General features: G+C 39.1%; 7 protein-coding genes and 1 pseudogene across 16 annotated transcripts; 5 read left to right on the top strand and 3 right to left on the bottom strand.

The window, feature by feature from the left end:
- Positions 1 to 1,711: 1,711 nt before the first annotated feature.
- Positions 1,712 to 5,459, top strand: LOC111805566 (DAR GTPase 2, mitochondrial). 2 transcript variants are annotated; one of them, XM_023690680.1, is made up of 8 exons: positions 1,712 to 1,967; positions 2,292 to 2,396; positions 2,947 to 3,024; positions 3,340 to 3,490; positions 3,629 to 3,699; positions 3,946 to 4,042; positions 4,236 to 4,417; positions 5,085 to 5,459. In XM_023690680.1, exons 1-8 carry the CDS (start codon positions 1,800 to 1,802, stop codon positions 5,331 to 5,333), a joined length of 1,101 nt encoding a protein of 366 aa, XP_023546448.1. In that variant the 5' UTR covers positions 1,712 to 1,799; the 3' UTR covers positions 5,334 to 5,459. The 2 variants fall into 2 exon arrangements, with proteins under 2 accessions (XP_023546448.1, XP_023546449.1); XM_023690681.1 differs by lacking the exon at positions 2,947 to 3,024.
- A 110-nt stretch (positions 5,460 to 5,569) lies between these two features.
- Positions 5,570 to 11,190, top strand: LOC111805565 (protein NPGR1). Of its 7 annotated transcripts, none has more exons than XM_023690677.1 (8): positions 5,570 to 6,571; positions 6,696 to 6,917; positions 7,028 to 7,108; positions 8,170 to 8,381; positions 8,494 to 8,755; positions 8,934 to 10,171; positions 10,313 to 10,460; positions 10,560 to 11,190. In XM_023690677.1, the coding sequence occupies exons 4-8, from the start codon at positions 8,190 to 8,192 to the stop codon at positions 10,868 to 10,870; spliced, it is 2,151 nt and encodes a 716-aa protein (XP_023546445.1). In that variant the 5' UTR covers positions 5,570 to 6,571; positions 6,696 to 6,917; positions 7,028 to 7,108; positions 8,170 to 8,189; the 3' UTR covers positions 10,871 to 11,190. The 7 variants fall into 7 exon arrangements, with proteins under 7 accessions (XP_023546445.1, XP_023546444.1, XP_023546442.1 ...); XM_023690676.1 differs by having other exon boundaries at positions 6,696 to 6,935; positions 8,175 to 8,381; XM_023690674.1 differs by having other exon boundaries at positions 6,696 to 6,935.
- A 630-nt stretch (positions 11,191 to 11,820) lies between these two features.
- LOC111805961 lies at positions 11,821 to 13,083 on the bottom strand. 2 transcript variants are annotated; one of them, XR_002816723.1, is made up of 4 exons: positions 12,898 to 13,080; positions 12,512 to 12,617; positions 12,341 to 12,417; positions 11,821 to 12,147 (listed from the first exon to the last, which is right to left on the bottom strand). XR_002816723.1 is itself a non-coding variant. In XM_023691272.1 (4 exons), exons 1-3 carry the CDS (start codon positions 13,008 to 13,010, stop codon positions 12,403 to 12,405), a joined length of 234 nt encoding a protein of 77 aa, XP_023547040.1. In that variant the 5' UTR covers positions 13,011 to 13,083; the 3' UTR covers positions 11,821 to 12,147; positions 12,366 to 12,402. The 2 variants fall into 2 exon arrangements, 1 of the variants encoding a protein (XP_023547040.1); XM_023691272.1 differs by having other exon boundaries at positions 12,366 to 12,417; positions 12,898 to 13,083.
- Positions 13,084 to 13,293: 210 nt separating this feature from the next.
- LOC111805960 (A-kinase anchor protein 17A) lies at positions 13,294 to 15,886 on the top strand. Its single transcript, XM_023691270.1, has 5 exons — positions 13,294 to 14,016; positions 14,101 to 14,242; positions 14,558 to 14,717; positions 15,198 to 15,392; positions 15,550 to 15,886. Exons 1-5 carry the CDS (start codon positions 13,494 to 13,496, stop codon positions 15,553 to 15,555), a joined length of 1,026 nt encoding a protein of 341 aa, XP_023547038.1. The 5' UTR covers positions 13,294 to 13,493; the 3' UTR covers positions 15,556 to 15,886.
- A 1,362-nt stretch (positions 15,887 to 17,248) lies between these two features.
- Positions 17,249 to 18,541, top strand: LOC111805191 (LIM domain-containing protein WLIM1-like). Its single transcript, XM_023690128.1, has 5 exons — positions 17,249 to 17,697; positions 17,768 to 17,864; positions 17,937 to 17,980; positions 18,053 to 18,142; positions 18,213 to 18,541. Exons 1-5 carry the CDS (start codon positions 17,563 to 17,565, stop codon positions 18,438 to 18,440), a joined length of 594 nt encoding a protein of 197 aa, XP_023545896.1. The 5' UTR covers positions 17,249 to 17,562; the 3' UTR covers positions 18,441 to 18,541.
- A 125-nt stretch (positions 18,542 to 18,666) lies between these two features.
- Positions 18,667 to 20,407, bottom strand: LOC111805189 (F-box protein At3g12350-like). Its single transcript, XM_023690124.1, has 2 exons — positions 19,312 to 20,407; positions 18,667 to 19,179 (listed from the first exon to the last, which is right to left on the bottom strand). The coding sequence occupies exons 1-2, from the start codon at positions 20,230 to 20,232 to the stop codon at positions 18,721 to 18,723; spliced, it is 1,380 nt and encodes a 459-aa protein (XP_023545892.1). The 5' UTR covers positions 20,233 to 20,407; the 3' UTR covers positions 18,667 to 18,720.
- An 89-nt stretch (positions 20,408 to 20,496) lies between these two features.
- Positions 20,497 to 22,994, bottom strand: LOC111805188 (annotated as a pseudogene).
- LOC111805190 lies at positions 22,800 to 25,891 on the top strand. 2 transcript variants are annotated; one of them, XM_023690127.1, is made up of 3 exons: positions 22,800 to 23,461; positions 23,998 to 24,707; positions 25,637 to 25,891. In XM_023690127.1, the coding sequence occupies exons 2-3, from the start codon at positions 24,017 to 24,019 to the stop codon at positions 25,639 to 25,641; spliced, it is 696 nt and encodes a 231-aa protein (XP_023545895.1). In that variant the 5' UTR covers positions 22,800 to 23,461; positions 23,998 to 24,016; the 3' UTR covers positions 25,642 to 25,891. The 2 variants fall into 2 exon arrangements, with proteins under 2 accessions (XP_023545895.1, XP_023545894.1); XM_023690126.1 differs by having other exon boundaries at positions 23,998 to 24,715.
- Positions 25,892 to 26,040: the final 149 nt, after the last annotated feature.

Genomic DNA, 26,040 nt, shown 5'->3' with positions numbered 1-26,040 from the left:
TGGCAAAGTCGAGAGCTCCTATATTCTCGGCGTGACATTGGCTCAAAAGTTGAGCTCGGTTGCAGTTGTAGAGCCCTTTCTGTCGCAAGTAATATATTTAAGTACTATATATATTCCCCTCTGGATTCAAATGGGAGGGGAAACTATTGTTTATACATGGTGAATACATGGTCAATTATTCCCCTTTCGTTTGTCCAATTAAACAAAGGCAGAAATTGCTTACTTCTGCTTCCTCTCTGTCACTCCGTAGACGCATGCCTACAAGTTGCTCGCCACGGCTACCTGACCTCTAAAACTTCAACTGAGTTTCAATTATTAGTTTGTACTAGATTAAAAAAATATTAAAGTTTTCTCAATGTATACTTTTTTTTTTTTTAATATCGTTAACGGCCTCGTGTCCCTCTCTCGTCTGTACGTTGTTACTGGGGTAGCACGCTGCTTCTCTTTCCAAAGAAAAAAAGCTGGCCGGGATTATAATGTCAGATTATAGAAGAGACCCAAGTCGATAAACGAAAGGTAGACAGCCAAACCCAAGATGCTGCAGGTTTGCATGCTAAGCTACCAGGGCAACTTCAACGTCACTGGAGTACTAGTTCGGTAGACAGCCAAACCCAAGATGCTGCAGCTGTACCAATTCGGTAGAGATGAGTTCCGGGACGCCACATTTCATATTTCAACCTGGGCTGCCCAACACGGACTTAGGATGTTGATATATAGCTGATAAAGAATAAAATCAAATCTGTTCATTTACAAACAATAGGACACGTGGACAAAGTTGGCCCATTCACAGTTTGACCAGGGTTATTATAGCTTATTCAATTATTATAGGTCCATGGACGGTCGAAACCAAACTTCAGATCCTTACAAGAAGCATTGTTACGTAACCAATTCGTGAAAAAAATTATCATATATACTAAAAAATATATATCTATAAACATAGTAGATTGTTATATATGTTAAAGTTATATATTATTTGTTAGACGACCACGACTCTCCACAATGGTACGATATTGTCCACTTTGAGTATAAGCTCTCATGGCTTTGCTTTGGGTTTTATCTGGCCTCATCCCAATGGAGTTAGTATTTCTCACTTATAAACCCATGATCATTCCCTAAATTAGTCGATGTGGGACTTCCATCATCCAACATTATTAACCTCAATGTTAGACGAACGACTCTCCACAATGGTATGATATTGTCCACTCTGAGCATAAGCTCTCATGACTTTGCTTTGGGTAACCAATTCGTGAAAAAAATGATCATATACACTAAAAACAATATATCTATAAACACAGTAGATTGGTATATATGTTAAAGTTATATATTATTGACCTCAATGTTAGACGAACACGACTCTCCACAATGGTATGATGTTGTCCACTTTGAGCATAAGCTCTCATGGCCTTGCTTTGTGCTTCTCCAAAAGACTTCATATCAATGGAGTTAGTATTCATCACTTATAACCCATGATCCTTCCCTAAATTAGCGGAGGTGGGACTTTCATAATCCACACTTAATATTTTTATTGATTTGAAAAGTTTAAAATATTAATGTAATTTTTGGAAGTTAAAAACTAATTTTGAAATAAATATGAACTATATTTTTTTAGAAGTTTAAATATTAATACAACTTTTAAAAGAAGTAGAGAATTTTTAAAATGAAGTATAAACTTCAAATATATTTTCTCTAATTTATCTAAAGGATACTTGAACTCGGTCGAAGAGGATCCCTCTTTCGACCCGCGAAAGACCATATAACCTTTCGAGTCTACACGTCGATTTTGAAGTTTTGGAGCCAAAATGGCCGCGGCAACGTTGATGAGAAAAATAGGTTCGGCTATTAACGAAGCGGCTATCGGAAGCCGCATCTCCAGCGGATGGTACGACCCTCACATGGCGGCTGCTTCTCGCGCTGTCGTCGAACGAATTCCACTAGTCGATTTTGTTCTCGAAGTTAGAGATGCTAGGGTATGCAAGCTCCTACTATTTTTTACTCGCTTCATTGCATGTTGTTTGATTTCGTATTGACATTTCAAGTGTTCGTTGAAATGTCTTCTCAATTCGTAGCTTTGGTACATCTATTTGTGACCTTCTTAGGTTCAATCCTTTCGGAAACCTGGATTTGTTTATTCCTATATGTGGTGTTTCGGTTCGTCTTCGGTAAAATTATATACGAACAATGAAGTTGTAACGAAGATGAATGATTACGTTTATTATTCTGGAGGGAAAGAATCACTGAAAATATTTGACTATTCCTCTCGGTGTTATTGCTTTGTTTTGTTATGTTTTCAGGTTCCGAAGACGTCTGAATATGAACTCATGAAAAATTATCCACCATCATCAAAACGAATCATTATATTGAACAAGACGGACCTGGCGGATCGATCACAAACAGAGGTTCGGAACTTCTGTAACTTCCGTGATTTTCGGTCATTTTAGCTTAGCTTTTACTCCGGGCGTTACTTTCAAGTCTTCATGTGATATGCTTCTGATGTCTATCTCCTAGTTTTTTTAAGAACACAATAATGACAATCTTGTGGGATATTTGGGGGAGAGAAGAGCATAAGATACGAATGGAATATCTGTGGAATGGAAGTTATCGTTTGTCCAAGTTACAATCAATGATCGCCCAGGGGTTTTATAATTTTTCATTGTTATGATTTTCACATATCTAAGAGTTTTTTTTTTTCCCCTTTTGGTTTAAGTCGGATCCCCAGTCACTTACTTGACCTTGCGATTTTCTTTGGATAGAAATAATTATTTATTTCTTATGAAAAGAAAGAATTACAATACAGTATATGAAAGAGATTTGTACTTAGCTAACATTTTACACCGTCGACATACCATTTATGAGGTGATTTATTCATTTACGACTTGAATCATATTCAAAATGATTTATCAGTCAGTATCTATTTTTTCACATGTTTATACTTCACTCTATCAATAGGCCTGGACCCGATTTTTTGAAGATCACAACTGCATCTCTTATGGCGTTAATTCCCATAATAAAGAGAATATTAGGGAGGTAAAGAACTAAGGTGTAATCTTTTTGTGTTCATTTTGCTATCTTGTTTGAGCTACTTATTTTCCTTTTTTTTTCTGGCTTATAAATGATGGTGGCAGCAAGGGTAAGATGTGTTGACAATATGTGCATTTTTTTTTTCTCTAACCTTGTTTTTCATGCAAAATGAAGTGCTTACTAAAGGTAATTTATATTTTCCATTTTGCAATTGATACTTTCTCTCCGTGGGACAATCCATTAGTTGTTTAATCTTTTGAATGGACTTATTTGTTTTTGTCTAATAGCGATTGCCGAATGACGATGGTTCACTTCATACAGTTCTTGACTTTTCTTCAAGCTAGAGTTAGAGAATTGAAGAAGAGCGGTCACTCTAGTCATGCCACCACGATGATGCTGGTTGGAATTCCAAATGTTGGTAAGTCGGCCCTTGCCAACTCTCTGCATCAAATTGGGAGAATTAGTGCAGCAGGTACATATCTTAAATTGTACAGAATTTCAGTTTTCTAGAGCAGTTAATCCTGGAACTGTTTGGATGAATGATGATTGTTATTTATCTAATAACAAAGAATAGCTATTGTGAAATTTTGAAGAACTGCTCACCTCACAGAAAAAGGGAAGTTGAAGAATGCAATAGTGAGTCCGCAGCCTGGTGAAACAAAAAATATCAGCAGCTTGAAGGTATGTCACTTGTCTCCTCAACATTGTAGTAGGCTGTGAAGTTGTCTTACTATCTTCTGGTTACTGACTCAGTTGTTGAGATGTTCATTCAGATTGTTCAAATTTCTAATTGTGGGTAGTCAAGAAAAGATATCAAATCGAACTACTGTTATGAATATCATCTATTCCTTGTAGAAGAAAAGATAACGTGTATTTCATTTTTGCATAAAATTTTGAATTTCGTTTTGAAGTTGCTTTGAATTACAGATAGCTAGTCATCCCAATATTTATGTATTAGACACCCCTGGAATTCTTCCTCCCAAGATTCTCAACATCGAGGTCTGTTCCAAGCTTGCTTTAACAGGTATAGTATTATGTAGCCAATTCATCCATCTTCCTTCGTAAATTATTTAGGGCAGTGAAAGATACTGAAACATGCATATGAAGTGATAAAACATAATTGCATTTTTTAAAATCTAGTGCAACATTTGTGCTAGTTCAAAGACTGAAGATGATTGAGAATCTTGAAACTTTTTTGTTTTTCCTCCAAACTGCAGGGGCAATTAGAGACATCTTAGTCGGGGAGCAAGTAGTAGTACAGTACCTTTTAACTCTTATCAACTCAAGTGATAAATATAAGAAGTGGGGAAATTTGTCTGCCACGGACAGCTTGTTGGAGCGTTCAACTTGCTCAAGTTTAGAGAAACAGAAAAGGGGGTATCCGTCTGATCATACGCAGGTATAAAAGCATTATGCATGTATCCTGAACCTAATTCATGCATGTTTATTTGGCAATTAAAAGTCTACGTAGATGTCTTTACTTTTCACATTGTCTCCCTCTATTATTAGAGAGAGGACACGTGGTTGATATTAGATAAACATGGAGTTACATCTCAAAATGAATTAGCCACAAGAAGAGTAACTCATATATTTTATAAAAATTGTGAGGCATCTTCATCTTTCCAATATGAGATCCTCAACATGCCCCCTCAAGATTGTCCTCTTTTAGTTCTTTATTCTAGGGTCAATCCAATTTCTTTTTTGGACCGAATGCCTTTTGAACTTCGTACACTCTGATACCTATTAGATAAATATGAAGTTTCTTCTCAAAACCAATTGGCAATGAGAGGATTGACTCATATATCTTATAAAGATTGTGAAGTCTTTTTATTAGAGAGCCTCAACAGTTCATTCCTTATTAAAGTAGCTTATTGATTTTAAATTTTTAAGGTTGCCTGTCAAACCAGCGATATGCTTATTATCTGTAATAGAAGTAACTGGTAAGTTAGAAAGTTAACAGCCCGACAGTAGGCTTTAGAACATACTATATTATATACATTTCAAGTTGATGGCAGTGTTGGTAAAATGCCACTGGGCTAAAATGGTTTACTTGGCTGTCCGTGCAGGACATTATTGTAAATGATGTTCGTAGAATTCTCTTTGAGACCATTTCCACTTTTGATGGTAATTTGGAGGATGAAAAGGGCATGGGAAATCTTATTGAGACACAATTGCTTGCTCTGCACAAAGCTTTGCACGTTCCTATGGGTTTTGACAATGATTCTCCTATCAAGGTTGCTTCTAAACTTCTGAATCTTTATCGTACTGGGAGGCTTGGTCGTTACACAATTGATTCTTTACCTAATAATACCTAGTGAACAAAATCTTGTAAAATTATGTTTTTCAAGTGTTATGTCATTGTAACTTTGAACTGAAGGTAGGAGGTTTAAATCTTTAGTCTCACATATTTTTTAAATTTTATATAAAAGATTTTAGTACTATATTATCAATAGTTCTTGTACTGAATTTAATTAAAGAAAGTGTGCTGAAATGTATGAATTTGTTTTTAAAAGTTTAGGGATGAAAAGTTTTTAGTATAGTTTTCGCATTAAATTTTTACAACTACTCAGTCAAAAAAAGGAAAAAAGAAAAAAGAAAGTAACTACTCAGTCAAAAAGATAATTACTCAGTTAGACATTATTGAAATTAGAGGGTGGTTTCTGATTAAAATTTTAATGGCGTCTAACCTGGAAAGTAAGTTATTCAATGAAACCAAAATAATTGAATCGATCTATTGAAAATCTTATTTTATTTATTCTTACTTTTAATGTGAAAGTGGAAGGTTCGAAAATTACTTTATGAAAAATAAGTTTACTTTGAAGCTAGGACAAAAGAACAGCATCTTATAATAGTTGTCAATTTTTTAAAAACAATTTTTTTTTTAAGTAATTCTGGGCTCAGATTTAGCATTTAAAATTAAATCCTCCCTGCCATCAAATTAGAAACTTTTATTGCTGTAAGAAGGTTGTCAGTTTCAACTTCCGAACCTTTCTTTTCTCTGAAATGTACAAAAGAAATCAAGAATATTGAAAATGGAGTGACTTAAAATATGAAGTGAAGTCTAAACCATCGACTCTTTTTTGTCACAATTGTTTCTTACAATGGCATCGAAGTGAAGTGTGAGTGAAGCCTTTGAAACTGATGCTCCATCACGTGAACTGTCAGCGGGACTTGCAATTGCAACCACCTTCCTATACCTCTATGATGGACAGCGCAGATTGCTAGGCCTCTTGGGCCACCTCCAAATCATTATTATAGTGGTAGATTTTCGGTACAAACATAAATTCTTGCTCAATAATAACCCCCCACATAATTTCCTGGCAATAATGGTCCAAGAGCTTCAATCGTGTCATTGTGCATTGTAATTCTACCAAATTTGGGGAAGATGCTGCGCCGATCATCGACAGCTAATGTTCAAAACTAATGGGTTTGTGGGGCTCTCTGTTTTCTTCAAAGCTGTAAGGATTCTGAGTTACAGAGCGCTGGACTGAAGCTCATTTTGTAGAATGTGGGCGCATAGCGACAACTTCAAATCTCAGACCCACTTCTCTTGGTTTTTCTCTCTTTCTCTCTTTCTCGCCTCTTTCGGCCCAAACCATTTGGTGCGCATTAATAATGATCTTCGTTTGTTTTCGAAATGTTGACAAAACTGATTGTGTATCGCCATTTCGCCACAGGGAGCTCTGTCTGAAGAAACCGATTGAGTGGGAGCATTGAAGCGGAGGAGAAATGAGGGCGAAACTTGAATCGCCATTTTAGGCAGTGATCAGTCTATTTCACTGTTTGTGCATCGATTTGTGCTTTTTGACGTCTGGAAACAAAAAGTTGTAAGAAAAGGAAGGAAGTTCAGAGATTAGTCAAAAAGTGATTAGCAACCATAATCCAAGCATACGCCAGATGTTTGTTTAAATGCCCAAGTGATATTTTATTTATTTATCTTTTTACTGGATTCTCGTTCTTAATGCTGCACAGAGATTACTCATTACGCCCATTCGATTCAATCTGACAGGTGGAATATCACGTGCTGTTCATCCTCTGGCTGGTGTTTTCTGCTCCACTGTTTGGAAGGCACTTGGAATTAAACTAATAGGTGAGAAATTGTTGGTGCTTTTTAAAGTATTTTGTGAAAGCTTGATCTATTTTATATGATGATTATCATTAATGGGGTTTGATGTTAGGTCAGTGATTATAATTTCCCCAAATCATAAACTATTATCCAAGTTCTTTTTTCAAATTTCTCTCTGTCGGATAGCATGAATCGAGGTCTTTGCTGCTGAATGTATGTAGAGAATAAATTTACAGTTTCTGCCATCTGGGTTACTTTAATAAATTATAAAGCCACGAACTTTTCAATGAAAAGAATAAAGAAAAATGGAACCCATCAAACCTCAAACAAATGGAGAGAGAGTAAACTGAGGGAATCCATAGGCATCTGCGGCTCTGTCCCTGTAGGCACAAAGCCCTTCCAACATAGACAGACCTTTCTGCACTAATAATGTCATCATACACAAAAAAAGAGGAGAGAAAAGGAAAAGGCCATGTCAAGGTAGCAGCAGATGACTCAGATCTCAAACTCGAAAACCATCTCACATGCTTCGCAATGGATGGTCTTGAATGAAGAAGCTCCAATCGCTTCAGGCTCGGAATAGAAAGGAAGAGACTGGGGAAAGAGTGGAAGTTCTCACGTTGGTGTGTTTCCATTTCAAAATCACGGAGTTTTTGTTTTTTTTTTTGTTTTTTTTTTTGAAGGAATAAGTCCAAAAAGATGCGATGGTCTTCTTGCTCGTGTCGTCCATTTCATCTTCTTTCTTGTTTCCCGCATTTATTGTCTCGTTCTTCTTTGTCATTAATCAAACATTACAGTTTGCCCCTAAGTTTGTATTACTGAGCTTCTATTCCTCCATCGTCTTCCCACTATTTCATTGCAGAATTTGTCCACGCCGTTTCCTATACGGTAAAAGCAAAACAAAGGTCCTTTTTTCCAGTTTACTTTACTCGAAAATCGAATCCTAGAGTTCAAAGACCACTCAACAGTACCCTTTTTGCCCAACGTTTGTATTTCTTAGTCGATTACTCTGTAGAATCGCTAGAATTCGTTCATGATTGAACTTGAATAATTACCTGATATAGTGAATTTCATCGCATTATTAGCAAAGACCATTCTGGAAAAGATGCTGTGCGCTTGTTCAGGAGAGCAATTCAAGTTCGAAGAGCCACCACAGTCCCCGGAGTCACTAGCGACGAGGGATTTCTCGGCCAGTTGTCTTTCCTCGAGAACTGGAGACTGGGATTTGAAATTTGAAGATTCTCAAGTAGATGAAGTTGAATCCACTTTAAAAGAAGCCCTCTCATTAAACTACGAGGTGCGTTCATTTCTCTTTTCAAATCTCTTTGACCAAATAAGCTCATCTTTTCTTGATTTCTTGGCTTCATCTCATCGTCTTATAAGATACATTCTGTCCACTTTCAAACTAGGAAGCCAGAGCTTTACTGGGGAGGCTTGAATATCAAAGAGGAAATTTTGATGCTGCCCTACAGGTATTTCAAGGTATAGACATTAGATCCTTGACGCCAAGAATGGTTAAGGCAATCACCGAAAAGATAAGAGAGGAAAAACCTCGTCCTAAAGGTGACAGTGCCCCCCCTACTGGTGTACTGTCCATGCATTCTGTTAGCCTACTACTTGAAGCAATTTTACTCAAGGCAAAATCACTGGAGGAACTTGGCAGATATATAGGTAAATTGCTCTTGTTCACTTTTCTTACTATAGTTTTATGTCATATTTTGAAGACAATGTTCTGTAACAGCGTTATGTTACGATTGGTTAGCAAGATGAACAATGCAATAGATACTACAATTTCTCTTGTTTATCAGTCTGACTGTGATGTTGATCATAATTCTTTCTTGTTCATCAGAGTCTGCGAAAGAATGCAGGATAATTCTTGATACAGTGGAATCAGCTCTGCCTAATGGAATGCCCGAGTTTATTGGCGAAGACTGCAAATTTCAGGAAATGTTACACAAAGCTTTGGAATTACTGCCTACTTTGTGGATTAAGGGTGGTTATCTCGACGAGGCCATAAACGCCTACCGCCGAGTCCTTGTTAAACCATGGAATCTAGATCCAAACAAGTTGGCTGCCATAGAGAAAGAATTGGCTGGCACATTACTCTACGGAGGTGTTGAAGCAAGCCTTCCCCTTAAGTTTTATGTATTCGGTCCAAGAACACCTAAAAACAATGTAGAAGAAGCAATCCTTTTGTTGCTAATACTCATGAGGAAAGTGGTGACGCAGGAAATAAACTGGGATCCAGAGATTATGAATCATCTGACTTTTGCACTTTCTATCACAAGACAGTTTAAATTACTGGCTGAGCACGTGGAGCAGATTCTTCCTGGAATATATAGTCGAGCTGAGAGGTGGTACTTTCTTGCTCTATGTTACAATGCGGCAGGACAGAATGAAACAGCTTTGAACCTTCTAATGAAGGTTTGCGGTTCCTCTGAAGTAAAGCAGAAGCCCCATTTTCATTCATTTTTGTTGCTTGCAAAATTGTGTTCAGAGGATACAAAATATGCACGTGATGGAATAAAATGTGCTAGTAGAATGATCGATATGGCCAGTGAACACAGTAAACATTTCAATGCTGAATCCCACAAATTTTTAGGTGTTTGCTATGGGAATGCAGCCAGAGCTTCTGTATCAGACTCTGAAAGAACTCTTTTCCAAAAAGAATCATTGAACTCCCTAAGAGTTTCTTCTCTCGGTAGGAGGCATGATCCAGAAGTAATGTTCAACATTAGCTTGGAAAATGCTGTGCAGAGAAATCTTGATGTTGCTTTCTACAGTGCAATGGCGTACTCAAATATGGTGGCTGATGGTTCCGGAAGAGGTTGGAAGCTTTTGACCCTCATACTTTCAGCTGAGAGGCGACTCAAGGACGCTGAAACCATAGTTGATTTTGCTTTGGACGAAGCTGAGAGGATGGATCAATTGGAATTTCTTCGATTGAAAGCTGTCCTCAAAATTGCTCAGGAACAGCCAAAGCAAGCAATAGAAACCTACAGAATCTTGCTAGCACTAATTCAAGCACGAGATGAACTTCAGCTTCAGGCTACGAACCTTAACCAATCCAAGGACTTGGAACTAGAGGTTTTGCCTCCACTCTAAATTGTTTCTATATTATGTTTGTATTCACTCCATGGTACAGTTAGGCACGCCCTGATAATCTTTCCTGCGACCCTTTTCCACATCAGGAAGAGATCAACAGCTTCTAAAATCTCTCTTTTGCAGGCAGCGGCAGAACGTGACTTAGAACGGGCAGCCTGGCAGGATTTGGCTGCCATATATTCAAAACTTGCTTCCTGGGCGGATGCAGAAATTTGCCTGAACAAAGCCAAAACATTAAATGTTCATTGCCCCAGAGGTTGGCATACAACAGGTAGAACTATTTTTTTCAATCATTTTAATTGCATCTTTTGTAATGAAATGGTTGGCAAATATTTACAATATAAGTTAAACTGAACCAAAACCATTGCAGGCAAGTATTTTGAGGCTCGATCGTTACACAAGGAAGCACTTGTTTCATACTCTGTCTCTCTATCGGTTGATCCTGATTATATTCCGAGTATCATCTCAACAGCAGAAGTATTGATGAAATGCGGTAACCAATCACTTCCAATTGCACGCAGCTTGTTGATGAATGCTGTAAGATTGGATCCTACAAGCCATGAAGCATGGTTCAACCTTGGAGTGCTCTCCAAAATGGAAGGTTTGTTGCTTCAAGCTGCAGATTTTTTTCAAGCCGCACATGAACTCCAATTATCAGCTCCTCCTCAGAGTTTCATCTAAAAGAATCTTTTTTTTTTTTCCACCTTCTGAGAGGAAGAGTTTTGGGGAAGTTGAGCAGATATGAAAGCTCAATTATTGCATTGGTTGTGCCACCAGCATATTCCATCAATTTTCTTTCCTTCTGCCATTCTTTTCCTTGACCTCTCATAATCTGTTGAAAACTGAGGGAATGTTGGAACAACACTTGGCCAGATTTTAGGTTAGACTTACAGTTCCAAATTCTGCATGTTCAAATCAACTGATTTTGTGTAACGAATCAAGGATTTAGTAGTCTATTGAGTAAATAGCACATTTTGTTGCAGTATTTTTCTCCTTTTCAAGCATCAACTTTGTTTCCCACTTCAAAATCTAGTATGAACTTCATTAATGCCTAAAAGGAATCAAAACAAGCAAGTAGCTGGGATTGTAGTGAATTTTAAGCTCTGTTATGTTTCATCCAATAAAATAATAAAATAACATGATTTAAGTATTCAAAGTTAGTACTATAATTGTCGAAGCAATGTTTGTAAAGCAAACCAAAAGATAAAAGTTGTTGGGTGTGAATCTGTGATGCTTGAACCATGAAAGTCAAGAACCAAAATGACTGACTGGCAATGACTGCTCATCAGAAAAGCCTCCCGACATGTCAAAGGATACATCACAGGCATTTTCCCGTGTTGGGAACCCACCAAGGCCCGACTTCTGATAGCAACTCTGTAGCTAGAAAAACTGGAAGCCTGCCAAAATTGTCCATATTGACTGCTATCTAAAATTTTGGATCTTATAACTGAGCTCAGTAGGCTGTAATCCTTGGTTGGCACTTGAGATGGTTGCAGGATTTGAACCAATGAACTACTCTCCTCGATTAACGTGTAAACGTCAATATCCAACAATATCGACATATCTAAGAAATTCAAGCAGCTTATTGAATGTGAACAAGATATCCAACATAACAGCGAAAGCATTTCAACTCGACATAATCTCTGCCACGATATGAGAAAGTATATAACAGCCGATGGGGCACAATGGCATATCTTGGCAAATAATGATATCATCATAGACAAGGTTTTACCAAGTGAGCAAAGCATGGAGTAAAAATTTACATGGAAGAACAGTGTAAAAAAATATATAAGTCTGCACACTTATTTGGTTTCATTGATTCATGAATAACAAATACAAGACTGTAGTTCCATTCAATAACTTCTGCCTTGGGAGACTTGGGAGCATACACAAGTTGCTTTGTACAAGAGGAGCCCAGGATCGCGGATAAATATACAATTCTTTCCTTTTCATTAGAACTGCACGAATGAAATTTGCTCTTAGTAGGGAAACAAACAAGATTCATTACATTGTAATGCAAGTGAAATCTGTAACCACATTACATGAAGAAGAGCTTATTATAATTTTAAGCAAGTGATATAAAAAGAAAATATAGGATGATCATTCAGGCAAGGGTCTTAGTACTACGAAATCTCCCAGTGATAAACATACATAGGTGCTTAGAAATTTCACTTGCAGCGAAAAAGAAGCGAAGCTGACAATAGAGCACGACCTCACCCCATACTCCACTGCATCCACAAAAAACAATAAGGAAGTTTTAAAATCATCGAAATGCTCCAAGAAATAGCGTGAAACAACTTCTATGAGTGAAAGCATAATGACCTTAAGAACTGGTTCTCCCTTGTTAGTGTTAGCAGATTGCTTTGCATTTGCAGCCAACTGAGCACGTGCAGCCCTTCCTGCAGCAGATTTTTCAAATTCTTCTTGCCTGCAAGTATTTAATATCACTTTTCAGCATAAAAACATGGAGGATTCCCATCATAGTTCCTAATTTGAAATTCTCATTTCTAGTTAACGATGGATGTTATATCCTTGGTATGAATAATCAATTAAAAACGAAACTCATTTTTTCGAAATCTACTTTAAAACATAAGGATCAAACGAAAGCCCTAATCATTATGATCAGCTGGTTCCAATTGAACAAGAAGGAACAAGATGTACAGAAATTATGAAAGAAAGTTAAAAAGGAGAGGGGGAGAGGAAATTACCTTTTCTGAGCGGCTTCAGCAGCTTTGGCGCGAGCTTCGACGGAGGCCAATCTTTCTTCCTCCTTCCTCTCTTGCTCTTGGCCTTCGTCGAGGCAACTTGCGCATTGCCCCATCGCTTTGCTTGCACTTGCAGGTTTTTGCCAAGATCTCCAATCGGTATTTTCACTACCAATTTTACCTTTTTTGGAATTCGTATTTTATCGGACGGTTAGGATTTCACCCGACGTTATCTGACAGCGCCATGGCATTATCCGCTTTTCCGTTTACGGCTAAGATTTCTATCTATACGGTGTCGTATCGTCGATACACAATTTTAGTTCAATATTTCCGCATATTAGCGTAGATATTTTAGAACGAATTTTAAAATTCAAAGATAAAAGTGAATTCGAATTATAATTAGAACATATCGCTCCTTCGAAAAAAAAGAAATGAAAAAAAAGGCCTAAAATACTCTATAGTAGCCGGAGCTGAATCCAACCCCTGACGGCGTGGCGTAGGCTATCGTTCTTCTCGTTGGTCGTTGGTGTGGCGGAGGAGCTAAGCGAAACCCTAATTTAGTAACAGTGACAGGTCTGTGAAGAGAGAGAGGACCGAGAATGACGGTCAAACCGTTGGAGTTGCTACCTCCCACAGAAACGTTAGAGATGGAGAGTGGTCTTAAGCTGGTGCCGCGTCTGAGACTCAACTTCACAGTCTATCCGTCGAGCCCTTCAGTGAGTAAATCCCTTGATGAGTGGAAGTTGAAGCGAGCTCTCATTGACTTTCTCAAGACTTCGCTTTCGGTTCCGGTAATTGTCCCTGAGGAGGATTTGGTGATCAAACGCATTAAAGAAGTTAAGACACGCAAGCGCGAAGACCCACTTGCTCGCGGTACTCTCTTCGTGCGAGATCTTGGATTTTTGAAAAGTGCTTACAAGAGGTATGAGGAGGAGGAAGAGGAAATCACGGCGTTGGAGAAGAAGTTTTTGGATTGGAGGCGATTCCTGGTTGAGAAATTGGATGGGATTGAGCTGAATCTTGAGGGGTTCAAATTCAAACTCACAGTCGTTATACCGGAATCTGATAATTTTGAGGCAATGAAGACGGCTTGGGGGGATTTTTACGCATTTGGGAATCGTGGTAAGCAAATTTCAGCGTCTTTTAAATTGTTAATGGTGTTTACGCAGTAAGCTTTGGTCTGTGATTGTCCTGAATTTGCCTTAGGATATTCGAGAAGTGGGAACCAAGGACCTGATACCATTACCTTGAGGGGTGCTCCATCAAGGTGGTTTGCCGAGCCTCGGGTTTCGTCAAAGCCCTCCATGTTGGTCACACATACCATCTTTTCTACATTTGGAAAGATAAGGTTTGCCTCTGATTGTTTCTTCTTCAATCTTCTTCCCCATTTATTTTGCATGTCATGTTTAGTTTGACCATTAGGTGCCAAGCTCAATTCGATGAACTCCGTTGTATAATGGCATTGGTGTCTCTGCACTAATACTGTAGGAACCAAGAGGTCATCTACATTGTACTTCTGAGCTTAGGTGTGAAATAATGAATGTATTGCATTGCAGTATTAGAAATTGATGATCTCCATTTTAGCTACGTATGGTTCTTCTTATGTTTAGTTTTATTTTGACTCATCATCAGCATGTTTTTCCCTTTAATATACACTCTACAGGAACCTAAATATTGCTGTGGATGATGCTTTTGGTAAGGATGGCAATGAGGATGCAGAAGACATAATTTCAGGCTTACACTGTAAAATAACAGTTCAGTTTGAGAAACACAGGGACTTTTACAATGCTCTAAAGGTGCTGTCTGGTCGCTCATTGCAGAAGGTTGGAATTTACCTCTCTATTTTATAATCAAGTCATTTGGAGTTGCTTGGCTAATTTTCTCGTCACCTCTTTTGTTTTTGGCAAGTAGCCATAAGATTGAAATAGCACTCTTATCCAATGTATAAGGACAAATCACAACTAACCCGCGGTTGTAATGTAAGATAGATAGAGGTCATTTGTATCATGATACGTGTGAAAATGGTTTAGGTAGTGTAAGCAAGTATGATGGTAAGATCAAGATGAACATTATCATTTTTATTAGTCCGAACCCTGAATGAAATGTCTTCAACTACATGCTCTCTCACATATCAGAATCAACCAATATATTGATGATTGAAGTTAGGGAGGATTATGATATAAATTCAATCCTCTTTGTAACTGTGTGCTTTCTACATTTTGCGCTATTATATGAGTTTTTTTTGTAATCTCCTTTTGGGTTGAGGAAGACTTCTTAATGCTAACTCAAAATGGCTACTGCAGCAAGGATCTCGCCTCTGGGCTGATTATGAGGTTACATGGGACAAGGATGGCTTTACCCAACACTCAAGAAATCCACCACAGGGTGATGGCAGCAGAATGCAGGACATGGCAGCAGGGCAATTTAAGAACGAGGCCTTAAGAAGACAACGATATTCTGGGTCCATTCCTGATGATTCACGGCGCAAGAGGTTCAAGGTTAGTGATCAGCTAATGAAAGTATGGTAGTCGGAGAAAATTGGTTCTGTTTTCTCATTTTGTATTCAATCAATATTCGTAATCTTAGGAAATTGGTAATCATAGTTCTGTGGCTCATTATGGTCTCGTGAATGGTGATTGTGAATCAATCTCGCAGGAATAGGAGAAGTTGGGTCTGTAGCTTGCCTTAGTGAAAGCTTAAAGTTTGCTCCTGGCATTACTTGCACCTCCTTTTACAGCCGCAAATAGTCTTTCTGCAATTTGTAATGACAATCTGACTTCTGTTTCTTGCACAAAATTCTACAATGTGATGCCTCCCCTCATATTGCAGGATGCTGTGTTGCATCATATTCGTCCTGGTATCTTCTCTCTCCCACAGGCCCACATTATAATCCCTTGGCCTCTGAAAATTTTGTATAAATGTTTAAGAAACCGGCTCGAGCTAACTTATTAACAGAGAGGAGATATAAAAGTATTCGTTTTGCTGGACCTGAGATCTTATTCTTTCCTTATATGTTCTGTTTTGCATGCAAAACCTTTTCAATCATATACTCCTGCTCCTTTTGGTGCATGGCAGCTAATCTTTACAGTTAATCCCAAGCAATTATGATATGAAATATGAATTATATGATTAGTGGTTCATATTCAATTATGGTAAGGTCTGATTGAATAACAATTATGACTTGAGTAAGTGGGTTAACTGAGGAGGCAAAAGGGTTAACCGTGATTAGCTCGAATTATGATGCTTCTTGATATCCTAATTTCTTTGACTTCAACTATTGTGGATCAAACTAGTCTGAATGTATAAGGTGAAACCCATATGATACCCCTGATTTGTGGAAACTCTTTAGGACACTGACTGGGTGAGCTGTGTGCAACATTATTAGCTCTGGAATTGCATTATTTTGGAGTATAATATTGATAGGAGGATGATGGGTCGTTGTTGGTTTGTGATATTCTTTTAATAGCTTTAATGTTGAGGCTTACAAATGAAGAAAGTGTCACTGTAATGATGAAGAAAAGAAGCTTTTCGAAGTTGGGAGGCAGGCAGGCCACCTGCTGAGGCTGAGGCTGAGCCATTAGGTAACTAAAACTGTTGCCTTTGCTTTTCAATCTTATGTCCCCCTCTTGTTTCCATCCTTCCTTTACAGCAAATCCCATCTCCATTCTTTCTTTCCGTTTTTTCAAGGAACACACACTGTTACAACCTCTCCCTCTCATCACTCCTCTATTTATTTATTATTATTATTTTAATAATTTTTCTAATAGATGAAACGTCATATTAAGATTTAACATGCACGAAATCAGCTAAGAAAATAAATTTTATTGTGAGATCTCACATTCGTTGGAGAAGTGAACAAAACATTAAGTATAAGAGTGTGGAAATTTCTCTTTAATAGATGCGTTTTAAAACTGAGGCTGATGGTGATATAAGTTTGAACCATTACAAATATGGTATTAGCTGGTTGGTGTGCCAACTAGGATGTTGGGTGAATTGTGAGATCCCTTAATCGAAGTCATTCCTTATAAAAGGGTGAGATCCTTAGTCGAAGTCATTCCTAGACTTGGACTGTTGCAGAAGAGTATCATACCATCTCAACGTTGATGGATTCATAATTTTTTTTTTTTTTTTACATATATTTTTACCCACTTATTGCCGACTCTAAAAACTAGATTCATAAAAATAACTTAAAAAACAAGCCTATATGGTCCCACGTATAATTTGAATTAAATGATACATTGGATAAATTTGCCACAAAATTCAGGAACTTTTTTAGTTGGAACATAATGATACAGAAATCAAATTGTAATTTAAACACTTCTCAAATTATATTAAAAAAAATTCAAACCATTTCCAAAATAAATAAAAAATTCAGGATGTATTTTATTTTAAAATTATGATGAATGAACACTAAATAAAGTAATTGTGCACGTACCTCTCATGATTCAATTTGAGATTTCTTTGTCTTTAATTTTTTTACTGATTTGATTTGAAGACAGCTACAGGTTGAGACATTTTATCAAAGAAACGAGTTGTTGGGTCTGCTCCAAAGATCCAACGGAATGATTGTTTGCTTCCCCACTGACATCAATCATATCTATATATAATCCTCTCCTTCTGTTTCATCTCCCCATTCTTCTACACAAAGCTCACTTCCACTCCCAACCCATGGCATTTGCAGGCACAACCCAGAAATGTATGGCTTGCGAAAAAACCGTTTATCTTGTCGACAAGCTGACCGCCGACAACCGCATCTACCACAAAGCCTGTTTCAGATGCCACCATTGCAAAGGAACTCTAAAGGTAAAACTTTTATCCTATGTTTAACGAAGGAGATGGAACTCTGAAACTGAAGTTGTTGCTCTGTTTTCAGCTCAGCAACTACAATTCCTTTGAGGGAGTGCTTTATTGCCGGCCACACTTTGATCAGCTCTTTAAGAGGACTGGCAGTCTTGACAAAAGCTTTGAAGGTACAAATAATTATAAGTTGTTTGGATGGATCTGATTTCTCGGATTTTTCATGTTGATTTCTGTGTTTTTAGGAACACCCAAGATCGTAAAACCAGAGAAACCGGTTGATAGTGAGGTAATTCCCTGATTGCTTGAGCCTGTTAGAATTTCTAATGTTTCACCCTTTGATCTGAAAATGCATCAGCAGAAACCAACGGCTAAGAAGGTTGCTAGCATGTTTGGCGGAACCAGAGATAAATGTCTTGGCTGTAATAACACTGTTTATCCAACAGAAAAGGTAACAACTATATACAGAATCTTTTTTCTTCTTCCTGGATCTAATTTCATGAACTGGTCTCTATTTGAAGGTCACTGTAAATGGAACTCCATACCACAAAAGTTGCTTCAAATGCTGCCATGGCGGATGCACGATCAGCCCTTCCAACTATATCGCTCATGAGGGGCGACTTTACTGCAAGCACCACCATATCCAACTCATCAAGGAGAAAGGAAACTTGAGTCAGCTTGAGGGAGACCATGAAAAGATACCATCGAAGGAAAAAATCAATGGCGAAGCGGTGGCTTCAGAAGCTTGAGAGTGTGTTCTTCCTTTTAAGAGTGTGTTCTTCGCCCCCTGTTTCTTAAATATTCAAATAACATGCTCAAACAGACGCCAAGATCTGTTTGATTTTCATCATATTTCATGTTTGTGGATTTGAATCGTAGTCCTGTCAATTCCAAGGGATGCCTATAATTATAAGTACTTTCTTTTAAGGTTTATATTCTAAATTGGGTTCAAACCAACATAACAAGATTGAATGAAGATTATGGTTGGCCAAAGAACTCATCAAATGAAATGAAGAATCAACAAACAAGTTATTCCACAGTATCCAGAATCGAACCATTTCGAGCAATGTGCTTCAAATCTATAATAAAATTATCTCTAAGGAAACCGAACCCAAAAGTCCCGTTACTGTACTGCCATATTCTTCCCTCGACGTTGCGAGGATTCGGAACACTTCCAGCCAGGTCTGGTAGGACTAGATCATAACTCGAGTTGACGCGAAGAATGCGAGAGATCTTTTTGTTTTCAATTGAAGGCACTAGCTCATCAATGTCATTGGCTGGTAGAGGGTGAACATGTATTCGGCAGTCGTGAAAATGTTCCTCCTCCAGGGAGAATGGGGCTTCCAAGAAGGTAGTATTGGATGTCCAAAACACGGGAGAATAACTAGAGAGGCCTTCGGAGGAGTCCCCAACTTTCCGACAGGCAATACCACCAATGTCATCATATACAACAAGATAGAAATCCATGCGCATATCATCACTGATTCCCTGCACGACCAAATAGGAAGCCATGCTATATCATTTGTACCACTCCCAAGAATGAAATCAATGTCAACAGAACATAAATAGTAGTGTTCCAAAAGGGTACATAAACACAAGGGAGGGAGGGAGGGACAACACCTTCCATAAGCCCTGTATTGGTCGCAATGGTGTGGGCGAGCAATTCACAATTTTAACAAAATGCTCTGCTTCCAACTTCCGCTTTCCTAGCCTTTCCTTCTCCCTTCTCCGTTGTCTCCTTGAGGCTCTATCCCCTCCCGGGCTGGTTCTATTCGCAAACTGTTGATAAATTTCTGACATTAATCCGTCCAGTAAGCTTCCCGGAGAGCCACTTCCCACTACGTTCATATCTGTTACGGCGGCTAAATTGTCTTCTGGGGAACTTCGGCGGCATCCGTTTATCCTTCGTTCTGGGGAATTTGGATAAGCGAATGTAAGATTTTCCTCAATGACAAAATGATTTGTCCCCATGAAGCTCAATTCTATCGGAATCAAATCGCAATCGGAGAAATCGGATTCTCCTAAATCAGCAAATTTCCCGGCGAACCCAGAACGGCCATCGGGGTCGATGAAACTCATGGCCTGAGCTTCCGGGGAGAGCCCCATCCAAAGAAATGGAGATTTAAACACGTCGTAAGTACCGTTCTTTGACGGAGAAACCCTAGAGCCAGCAATAAAATCTGGGCCCCATTCGAAGAACACCAATGGCGGCGATGAGACGCCGATGGTCGGCGAGCCACTCCGGCGCCAAAAACCGATGAGATTCTCCCATTGGTGAAGAGTTTTATAGAGTAACCTGTAAGCGATTTTCCCTTTTCCCCAATTGTTGATCTGAGTCGTGGAACCCCATCTCCGATCGCACATAGTAAACCAGAGTTTCCTATCATTCCTGCAGAGAGAGACGAATCTCTTCGAGGTGCAAGAGAAAGCCGCAATATCGGAGGGGGAGAGGAAGGAGAGGATGCATAACTGAACATCTTCCGGGAAGTCAGTGAAGGAGAAGGAACCCATTTCGTCAATTTCGGAGCTAAGATTCGCCATGTTTGCAGTTCTATGAATAGATTTCCTCGGAAAATTCGGTCCCAGGTTTCCTGTGCGTGAGGGAAGATCCAATCTGGAATAGCTGGAAGCAAATTCGAAGATTCCTTGTCGGAGTAAGGAATTATTCTCTCAGAATCGAAGATGCCATAAGTGATTGTCAGAGGTAATCTGCCGACTCAAATTTACGAGTGTTCCAAGAGAGAACAAACCTTTTCAATTAACTGCATTTTTCGTTGCCTTGCATATTTTTTAATAAACAAAAACTTGATTATATGTATTTTATTTCATTTGACCATAGTGTGTGACAATAAAACATACATTTTTTTTGGTTCATTTTGGACAAAATCCTTAAAAATCCATGAACCGAAGAATATTTTCAATGTTCGACCAAGTTCCTTAAAAACACCAGAATCCTTTTGTGTGGTCATCAATCCCTGTTGGCAATCTCTAACTATTCCAATCGAACGCCCAAGATTGGTCCATCCGACGATATCTCAGCCATCCGATCCACTGAACCTCGTCTCTTCAACTTGCCACCCGGCCCAGGCCCACTCCCACTCCCACTCCCACTCCCACTTTCGAACTCAAAGGCCCGACCCACAAAATCATGGATCGTCTCTAGGCCCACATAATACTTCCCAATCCCCGGCAACAAAGCCGAGTGCAAATTGAAGAACTCCGTGTAAGCCGGCAGTATCATCTTCAGAGTTGCCTCTTTCAACTGCTCCCGCAAATCCAAATCTGGAATGCAATACGCGGTTCTGTGTTTATGTGAGAATTCCCTTAGAGCCTTCACGAATGCTTCCATTTTTGTTTTCGCTAATTCTTCCACGGTTTCCTTGTTCGGTAATCGCACGTCTTCCATGTCCATTACTGAAAGCAAGGGCTCCCAACATAGCATTTGGTAAGTGTAAGCCGATTCCTCTGCCACTGCTTTGTAATTCTTTCTCATATACTGTTCTCCTAGAAATCTTCCTAGTTCCGTGTTTCGGATCCGCATGTAGATGTACCAGTATGTGTTCATTGAGAAGATATGCGGTAGGATTTTGTCTCTGTAGCGCGATTTTTTGGATTCCACGTTTCTTTGTAGGGCTTCCATTACGTTAGAGAAGGCGTCTTTGAGGAGATTATCCTCGTCTTCCGATTTCAAAACGACTCCGCCCTTCCATGATTTCTGTATTTGGAGAACTTTGGTCATGGCGAAACTGTAGTTGTCACTTGCAAGGTACTTGAGGTAGTTGACGGCGTATCTGACTAGTTTTGGAACCGAGCCGTCTTTTGGAGGAGGAAAGCCATCTGAATTGCCCTCAATTTGAAGGCCGAAGTCCCAAAATACTTTGCTGGACGCGTGTACAAGTAGCTTCTCCAGCTCTCTGTATCGTGTGCGAATTTCTGTGCCAGCTTCCCCGCCGAATGCCTCAGAGAATTCGGAGTTGAGTTCTTCCATGGAGGCGAACATGTCCAAGAGCTTGAACAGTTTCTGCGGCTCTTTTGTGCTTCTGGCGACGCCTTCCCCAAATCGGAAGAAGACGGCCATGATTTTGTCCGCGATCTTCACGAAGCATTCAGGCCACATCAGTCCATCCATGATGGAGCCTAAAACTTGGCTACAGAGTTTCTTCTCGGAAACCAACACGCTCGTGGCTGCGACCTTGAAGTGTTCAATCCACAGAGAAATTGCTGTCTCCAACTTTTCCCACTCCATTTTGTCAATTTCTTCTGGAGTGTATGTTTTGAGATAGACTGGATTCAGCCGCATCAATGTCGTAGCTGCTCTTCTGTATCTAACCTGATTTATGAACGCTAGTTATAGAATTTGGCTGCGGTTTTTAGAAAAAGAAAATATGTTATTTACCTTGACGTAAATATTGATGCAAATATCCAAACAATCGTTGGCAGCGAGGGTTTCAGAAATTCGTTTGGCAGCTTCGATCTCCAACTCGGTACCCATTTCAGACCCCACTGCTTCACCTTCTTTTTCTGCTTCACCATCTTCAAACTTGGGTTTTCTTTGACGCTTTAGATTCTTTAATATGTTTTCAAATTCATCTTGCAGATTCAGCAAAGCTTCGTCAAGCAACCCCTCAAACTTCATGTCGTCAATTTCTGTTTCGTATAGAGCTTTGAGAGTGATCATCGTCTCTTTCAGTCTGTGTGTCCGCTGTGAATCAGCAGCCTTCGTCCTGCTCAAGAACTCTACCACCTCTTGAAGTTTCTGGATCACCGATTCCCCCTCTCGGCTAATCAAGCTTATGGATTCATTCAGTCTATCCACACAGTTCACTAGTTTGATCAGCTTCTTCAGACGTTCCTGTGCCGATTTTTCCACCGATAAATTGGCGAAGATCGCGAGAATCTTGCGTTGGAGAAACTCCGATCGCTTAAAGGAATCGAGCAGAACGAGAGCAGGCGAAGCTGCACGATTGATTCTCGTTTCGAGGGCTTTTGTCGTCATCGCCAAAGATTGTAGAGGTATTATGCTTCTCGACGCTGTCGCGAGCGATTCGTCAATTGAATGAAGATTCTTCTCCATCTTCTCTAGGCTATCGTTCAATCCCGTCGAGGCTTGGAGGAGGATTTTCAAATCCGAGCATGCTGATTCGAGCTTCTCCATCCTCGAGTCCTCCTCCTCCCTCGGCGCCATTGTTACTACTCCTTGACTCAGGTTCCAAAATCGTGAAGAGATATAGGATCAAACGACAAACACGATGCAAGTGGGAAACATAATACGACGAGAAGAAATACATTTGCCAACTGGAACTCCGATGTAAACTAAGTTACAAATGGCATTTACTTATCGAAACCGGACAAATTCATACTAAGAAGCTAAGAATATGCAAAGCCGGTTGTTGAAAGGCAACCTCTCGAGAACCAGTCCAAACAATAACCCTAGCTTCATGTTTCGGATCCGCATAAAGACATACTGCACACCATCACGCTTCGTCGCGAGCGTACACGGTCAAATTTTGTCTCTGTAAGGCCAACTTGTTGAATACGAGCAAGGTTTCCATGCCGCCGGCAGAGGCGTCTTTGAGTTTGAGCAGATTCTCGTCGGTTTTGGAGATCGATAGCATTGCATTTCGCCCGTATTCTTGAACTTGTTGTCTAACGAATTTGTTGGCGGGAGAGATCTCCTCCACCTTGTTGTCTAAGGAATGGATCTCAACAAGAATCGTCGACTTTATGTCAAAGTTGTCTATTGATTCGTACTACGAGTCTCGAACTGAAGGTAACTTCCTTGACTCATTCTACATCCATATGCATTGTTTGCAGCTTTTTCCATGTTGTCCTTGTCGAGTCATTCTCTGTCAAGATGATAAGGATGTCTTTTGTAATTGTTTGATAGATGGAGTCATCTTGTCTTTACGTTTATGGAGGTTGTCACCATGCTCGAATTTATATTATTTTACTTTTAGGGATATTTTATTTATTAATTATTTTTAATTTACATGGATTGGTAGATTCTTTAGGATATAACAAAAATGTGCTATAAAATTAAAATTGAAAATATGGATAAAATTGTATGGTTAAAAAAGATGGTTAGATTAGTTCCATGCTTCATCTTTCTTCGGTAAAAAAAAAAAAAAACCGGGAAGCAGTTGGACTTGAAGCTGAGGCCGTACATTCTTCTCCAAGTAACAAAATTGGTATTGAAAAAATGGTCACAGTCCGTTTCCGTTCCAAGATTCAATTGGGTGAATAATAAATACTTCCAGAATTTGGGATTTCTTGTTCAGTGATTTTGGGTGCTCGATGTGTCTTTAGAATACAGTTCCATTTAGCGATGGAAGGATGGGGATGGAGGATTTCATCTCAACCCTCCAACTATTTCAGTAATCCTCCTCAGAAAGAGAAGGAAGAACAGCAACAGAAGGTTCAGCGGACGGAACCTGCGGAGAAGGATGATCAGAAGCCGGCGGTTCAAAAGCCTCGAATAAAGGCTACTTCTCGGAGCAGAAGCGGGAGCAGGAAGTTTGAGACGTATTATCGAGCTGAGCCGGCGAGTAATCCGCGCAATGTGAAGGAGACGTGCAAGAAGACTGAGGATGGAGGCGAGCCTCTGCTGGAGAAAGATGAGAAGGAAAAGAAATCTAGGAGGAAGGGTCGCAAGATGAACGTTAGAGCACCGAAGGAAGAGATGCAGAGAACGTCACCAACACCCGAGGAGAACTTGAAGGAGGAAATGCGAGAAAGGGAATGCAAGGCTGGGGGAAGGAAATATGTTTGGGTAAGAAAAATGGATGAAAAGGAAGGGACAAAGGGTCAATGTCGACCTGAAATTGGGTACGCCCACGAGATGAAGGAGATGGAAAACAAATTAAGTGGTATTTCAGTGAGTTCTGAAATTGAAAGAGCGAAGACTAATGGTGTGCACAGAGGCTGTAATCAAGGCAATCGGAATCTTCAACGTTGGGCTCCCCGAAAACAGAGGAATGTGGGAATGGTTTGGGTGAGGAAGCATGAACTTTCAAAAGGTGATCTGGTGAGCATTTCCTTTCTTGGGTTTAATTATCTTTGATTAATTCCATTATCTTATCGTATCCAATATCTGTTGTCTGGTTGAAGTATTGATAATTTAGAAAATGTTATGCGCTTAAACTTTTAGGGTGGTGGATGATAATTTAGTGGTTTGAGAAAACTGGAGGTTGGTTTAATAGTATTGTTGAATGGAATGGTGAAAAACATAAGAGGTGAAAATGGTATGAGAATTTGAATGGTTGTGGTGAGTGCGAGTTGGTGGTGAGTATTATGACGGTGGTGGGTGCATAGTATGTAATGTAGGCTGCACAAACATTTGTGCCTACTTATAATTGCTTGCTCAAGTGGGGCAATTGTACATGTGAAGGCATCCTATGCCACATTTCCCCCCACCCCATATGCTTTGATTTCAGAACAGTGAGGTTTAGTGTCCGGTTTCAAGTGTATGACATGTCTTATTGGAACCACTTGAAAACAAGCCATTCCATTTGTGACCGTCCTCCAAAGCCAAAGGGCTTCTATCAAATAAATGAAGTGCTGTTGAGTTGAACACATGTGTGGGTAAGTTTAGAGGATAACATATGAGTGGCCAGCTTGAAGCCACATGAACAAAGGATTTAAATGAACTGAATCAGCCTGGAGAGATACATATATTATGATAGGCCACAAGTTGGAAGTGTTGTTTGCTTCCAAGTTGTGAATTAAATTGATATCTAAGCCCACACGTAGTGCTACTTATTATTAGACTTACCTAACGATTTATAGTCTTCAATGTGGTGGGATTTAATAAAGGATCTATGCCCCACATTATCTAAGCCCACAGGTACAGTTTATTAGACTATTCTAACAACTTAAAACTTTTGAATTCAATTCAGTGGGATTTAATGAAGGATCTGTGTCCTGAATTTTGTTTTTTTTGTAACAGGTTAGGAATCTATCCTCAGAGTGAGAAGAGAAGAAATAGTATATTCATGTTGTGTTCTTATCTGGTGAACTGCTTTGAATACCACTAGTGGATGGTGATGATATGCAGATGAAAGATGGAGTACTCACTAGATATTGTATAGGACAGTGGACTTAAACAAACTGATCAAAACCACACATTTCACCATAATTGTGATTTATGTTCATGTTTGAATCTTTGGATTGATAGATATGATCTTCAGTAGATTCTACCTCAGCTTACTAACTATACTTATTTATAAAAGTATATCTAATGAGCTTATCAAATTTCAATAAATTTGAGTATTCATATAATCTTTTAATTTTATGTCTAATAAATTATTGGCATATTTGAAGTAGTCAAACCATTTAATTTTATATAATACT

The sequence above is a fragment of the Cucurbita pepo genome, chromosome LG11, assembly GCF_002806865.2.
Source record: "Cucurbita pepo subsp. pepo cultivar mu-cu-16 chromosome LG11, ASM280686v2, whole genome shotgun sequence".
Taxonomy (NCBI): Eukaryota; Viridiplantae; Streptophyta; class Magnoliopsida; order Cucurbitales; family Cucurbitaceae; genus Cucurbita; species Cucurbita pepo.
Note: the sequence above shows the minus strand (reverse complement) of the source record. Positions and strands in the feature narration are given on the sequence as shown.

What these genes read in the sequence shown, in the direction of transcription:
- LOC111805566 (XM_023690680.1), top strand. Translation starts at nt 1,800, where the DNA reads ATGGCCGCGGCAACGTTGATGAGAAAAATAGGTTCGGCTATTAACGAA. An exon ending in AAAATATCAGCAGCTTGAAG is followed by an intron (nt 3,700 to 3,945) that starts GTATGTCACTTG and finishes TTTGAATTACAG; the next exon opens with ATAGCTAGTCATCCCAATAT. An exon ending in TTCCAAGCTTGCTTTAACAG is followed by an intron (nt 4,043 to 4,235) that starts GTATAGTATTAT and finishes TCCAAACTGCAG; the next exon opens with GGGCAATTAGAGACATCTTA.
- LOC111805191 (XM_023690128.1), top strand. Translation starts at nt 17,563, where the DNA reads ATGGCATTTGCAGGCACAACCCAGAAATGTATGGCTTGCGAAAAAACC. An exon ending in ATTGCAAAGGAACTCTAAAG is followed by an intron (nt 17,698 to 17,767) that starts GTAAAACTTTTA and finishes CTCTGTTTTCAG; the next exon opens with CTCAGCAACTACAATTCCTT. An exon ending in TCTTGACAAAAGCTTTGAAG is followed by an intron (nt 17,865 to 17,936) that starts GTACAAATAATT and finishes CTGTGTTTTTAG; the next exon opens with GAACACCCAAGATCGTAAAA.
- LOC111805190 (XM_023690126.1), top strand. Translation starts at nt 24,017, where the DNA reads ATGGAAGGATGGGGATGGAGGATTTCATCTCAACCCTCCAACTATTTC. An exon ending in AACTTTCAAAAGGTGATCTG is followed by an intron (nt 24,716 to 25,636) that starts GTGAGCATTTCC and finishes TTTTTGTAACAG; the next exon opens with GTTAGGAATCTATCCTCAGA.
- LOC111805189 (XM_023690124.1), bottom strand. Translation starts at nt 20,232, where the DNA reads ATGGCGAATCTTAGCTCCGAAATTGACGAAATGGGTTCCTTCTCCTTC. An exon ending in CAATACAGGGCTTATGGAAG is followed by an intron (nt 19,180 to 19,311) that starts GTGTTGTCCCTC and finishes TTGGTCGTGCAG; the next exon opens with GGAATCAGTGATGATATGCG.
- LOC111805565 (XM_023690673.1), top strand. Translation starts at nt 7,789, where the DNA reads ATGGTCTTCTTGCTCGTGTCGTCCATTTCATCTTCTTTCTTGTTTCCC. An exon ending in CCAAGGACTTGGAACTAGAG is followed by an intron (nt 10,172 to 10,312) that starts GTTTTGCCTCCA and finishes TCTCTTTTGCAG; the next exon opens with GCAGCGGCAGAACGTGACTT. An exon ending in CAGAGGTTGGCATACAACAG is followed by an intron (nt 10,461 to 10,559) that starts GTAGAACTATTT and finishes AAACCATTGCAG; the next exon opens with GCAAGTATTTTGAGGCTCGA.
- LOC111805961 (XM_023691272.1), bottom strand. Translation starts at nt 13,010, where the DNA reads ATGGGGCAATGCGCAAGTTGCCTCGACGAAGGCCAAGAGCAAGAGAGG. An exon ending in GCTGAAGCCGCTCAGAAAAG is followed by an intron (nt 12,618 to 12,897) that starts GTAATTTCCTCT and finishes AAATACTTGCAG; the next exon opens with GCAAGAAGAATTTGAAAAAT.
- LOC111805960 (XM_023691270.1), top strand. Translation starts at nt 13,494, where the DNA reads ATGACGGTCAAACCGTTGGAGTTGCTACCTCCCACAGAAACGTTAGAG. An exon ending in TTACGCATTTGGGAATCGTG is followed by an intron (nt 14,017 to 14,100) that starts GTAAGCAAATTT and finishes AATTTGCCTTAG; the next exon opens with GATATTCGAGAAGTGGGAAC. An exon ending in CTGGTCGCTCATTGCAGAAG is followed by an intron (nt 14,718 to 15,197) that starts GTTGGAATTTAC and finishes TGGCTACTGCAG; the next exon opens with CAAGGATCTCGCCTCTGGGC.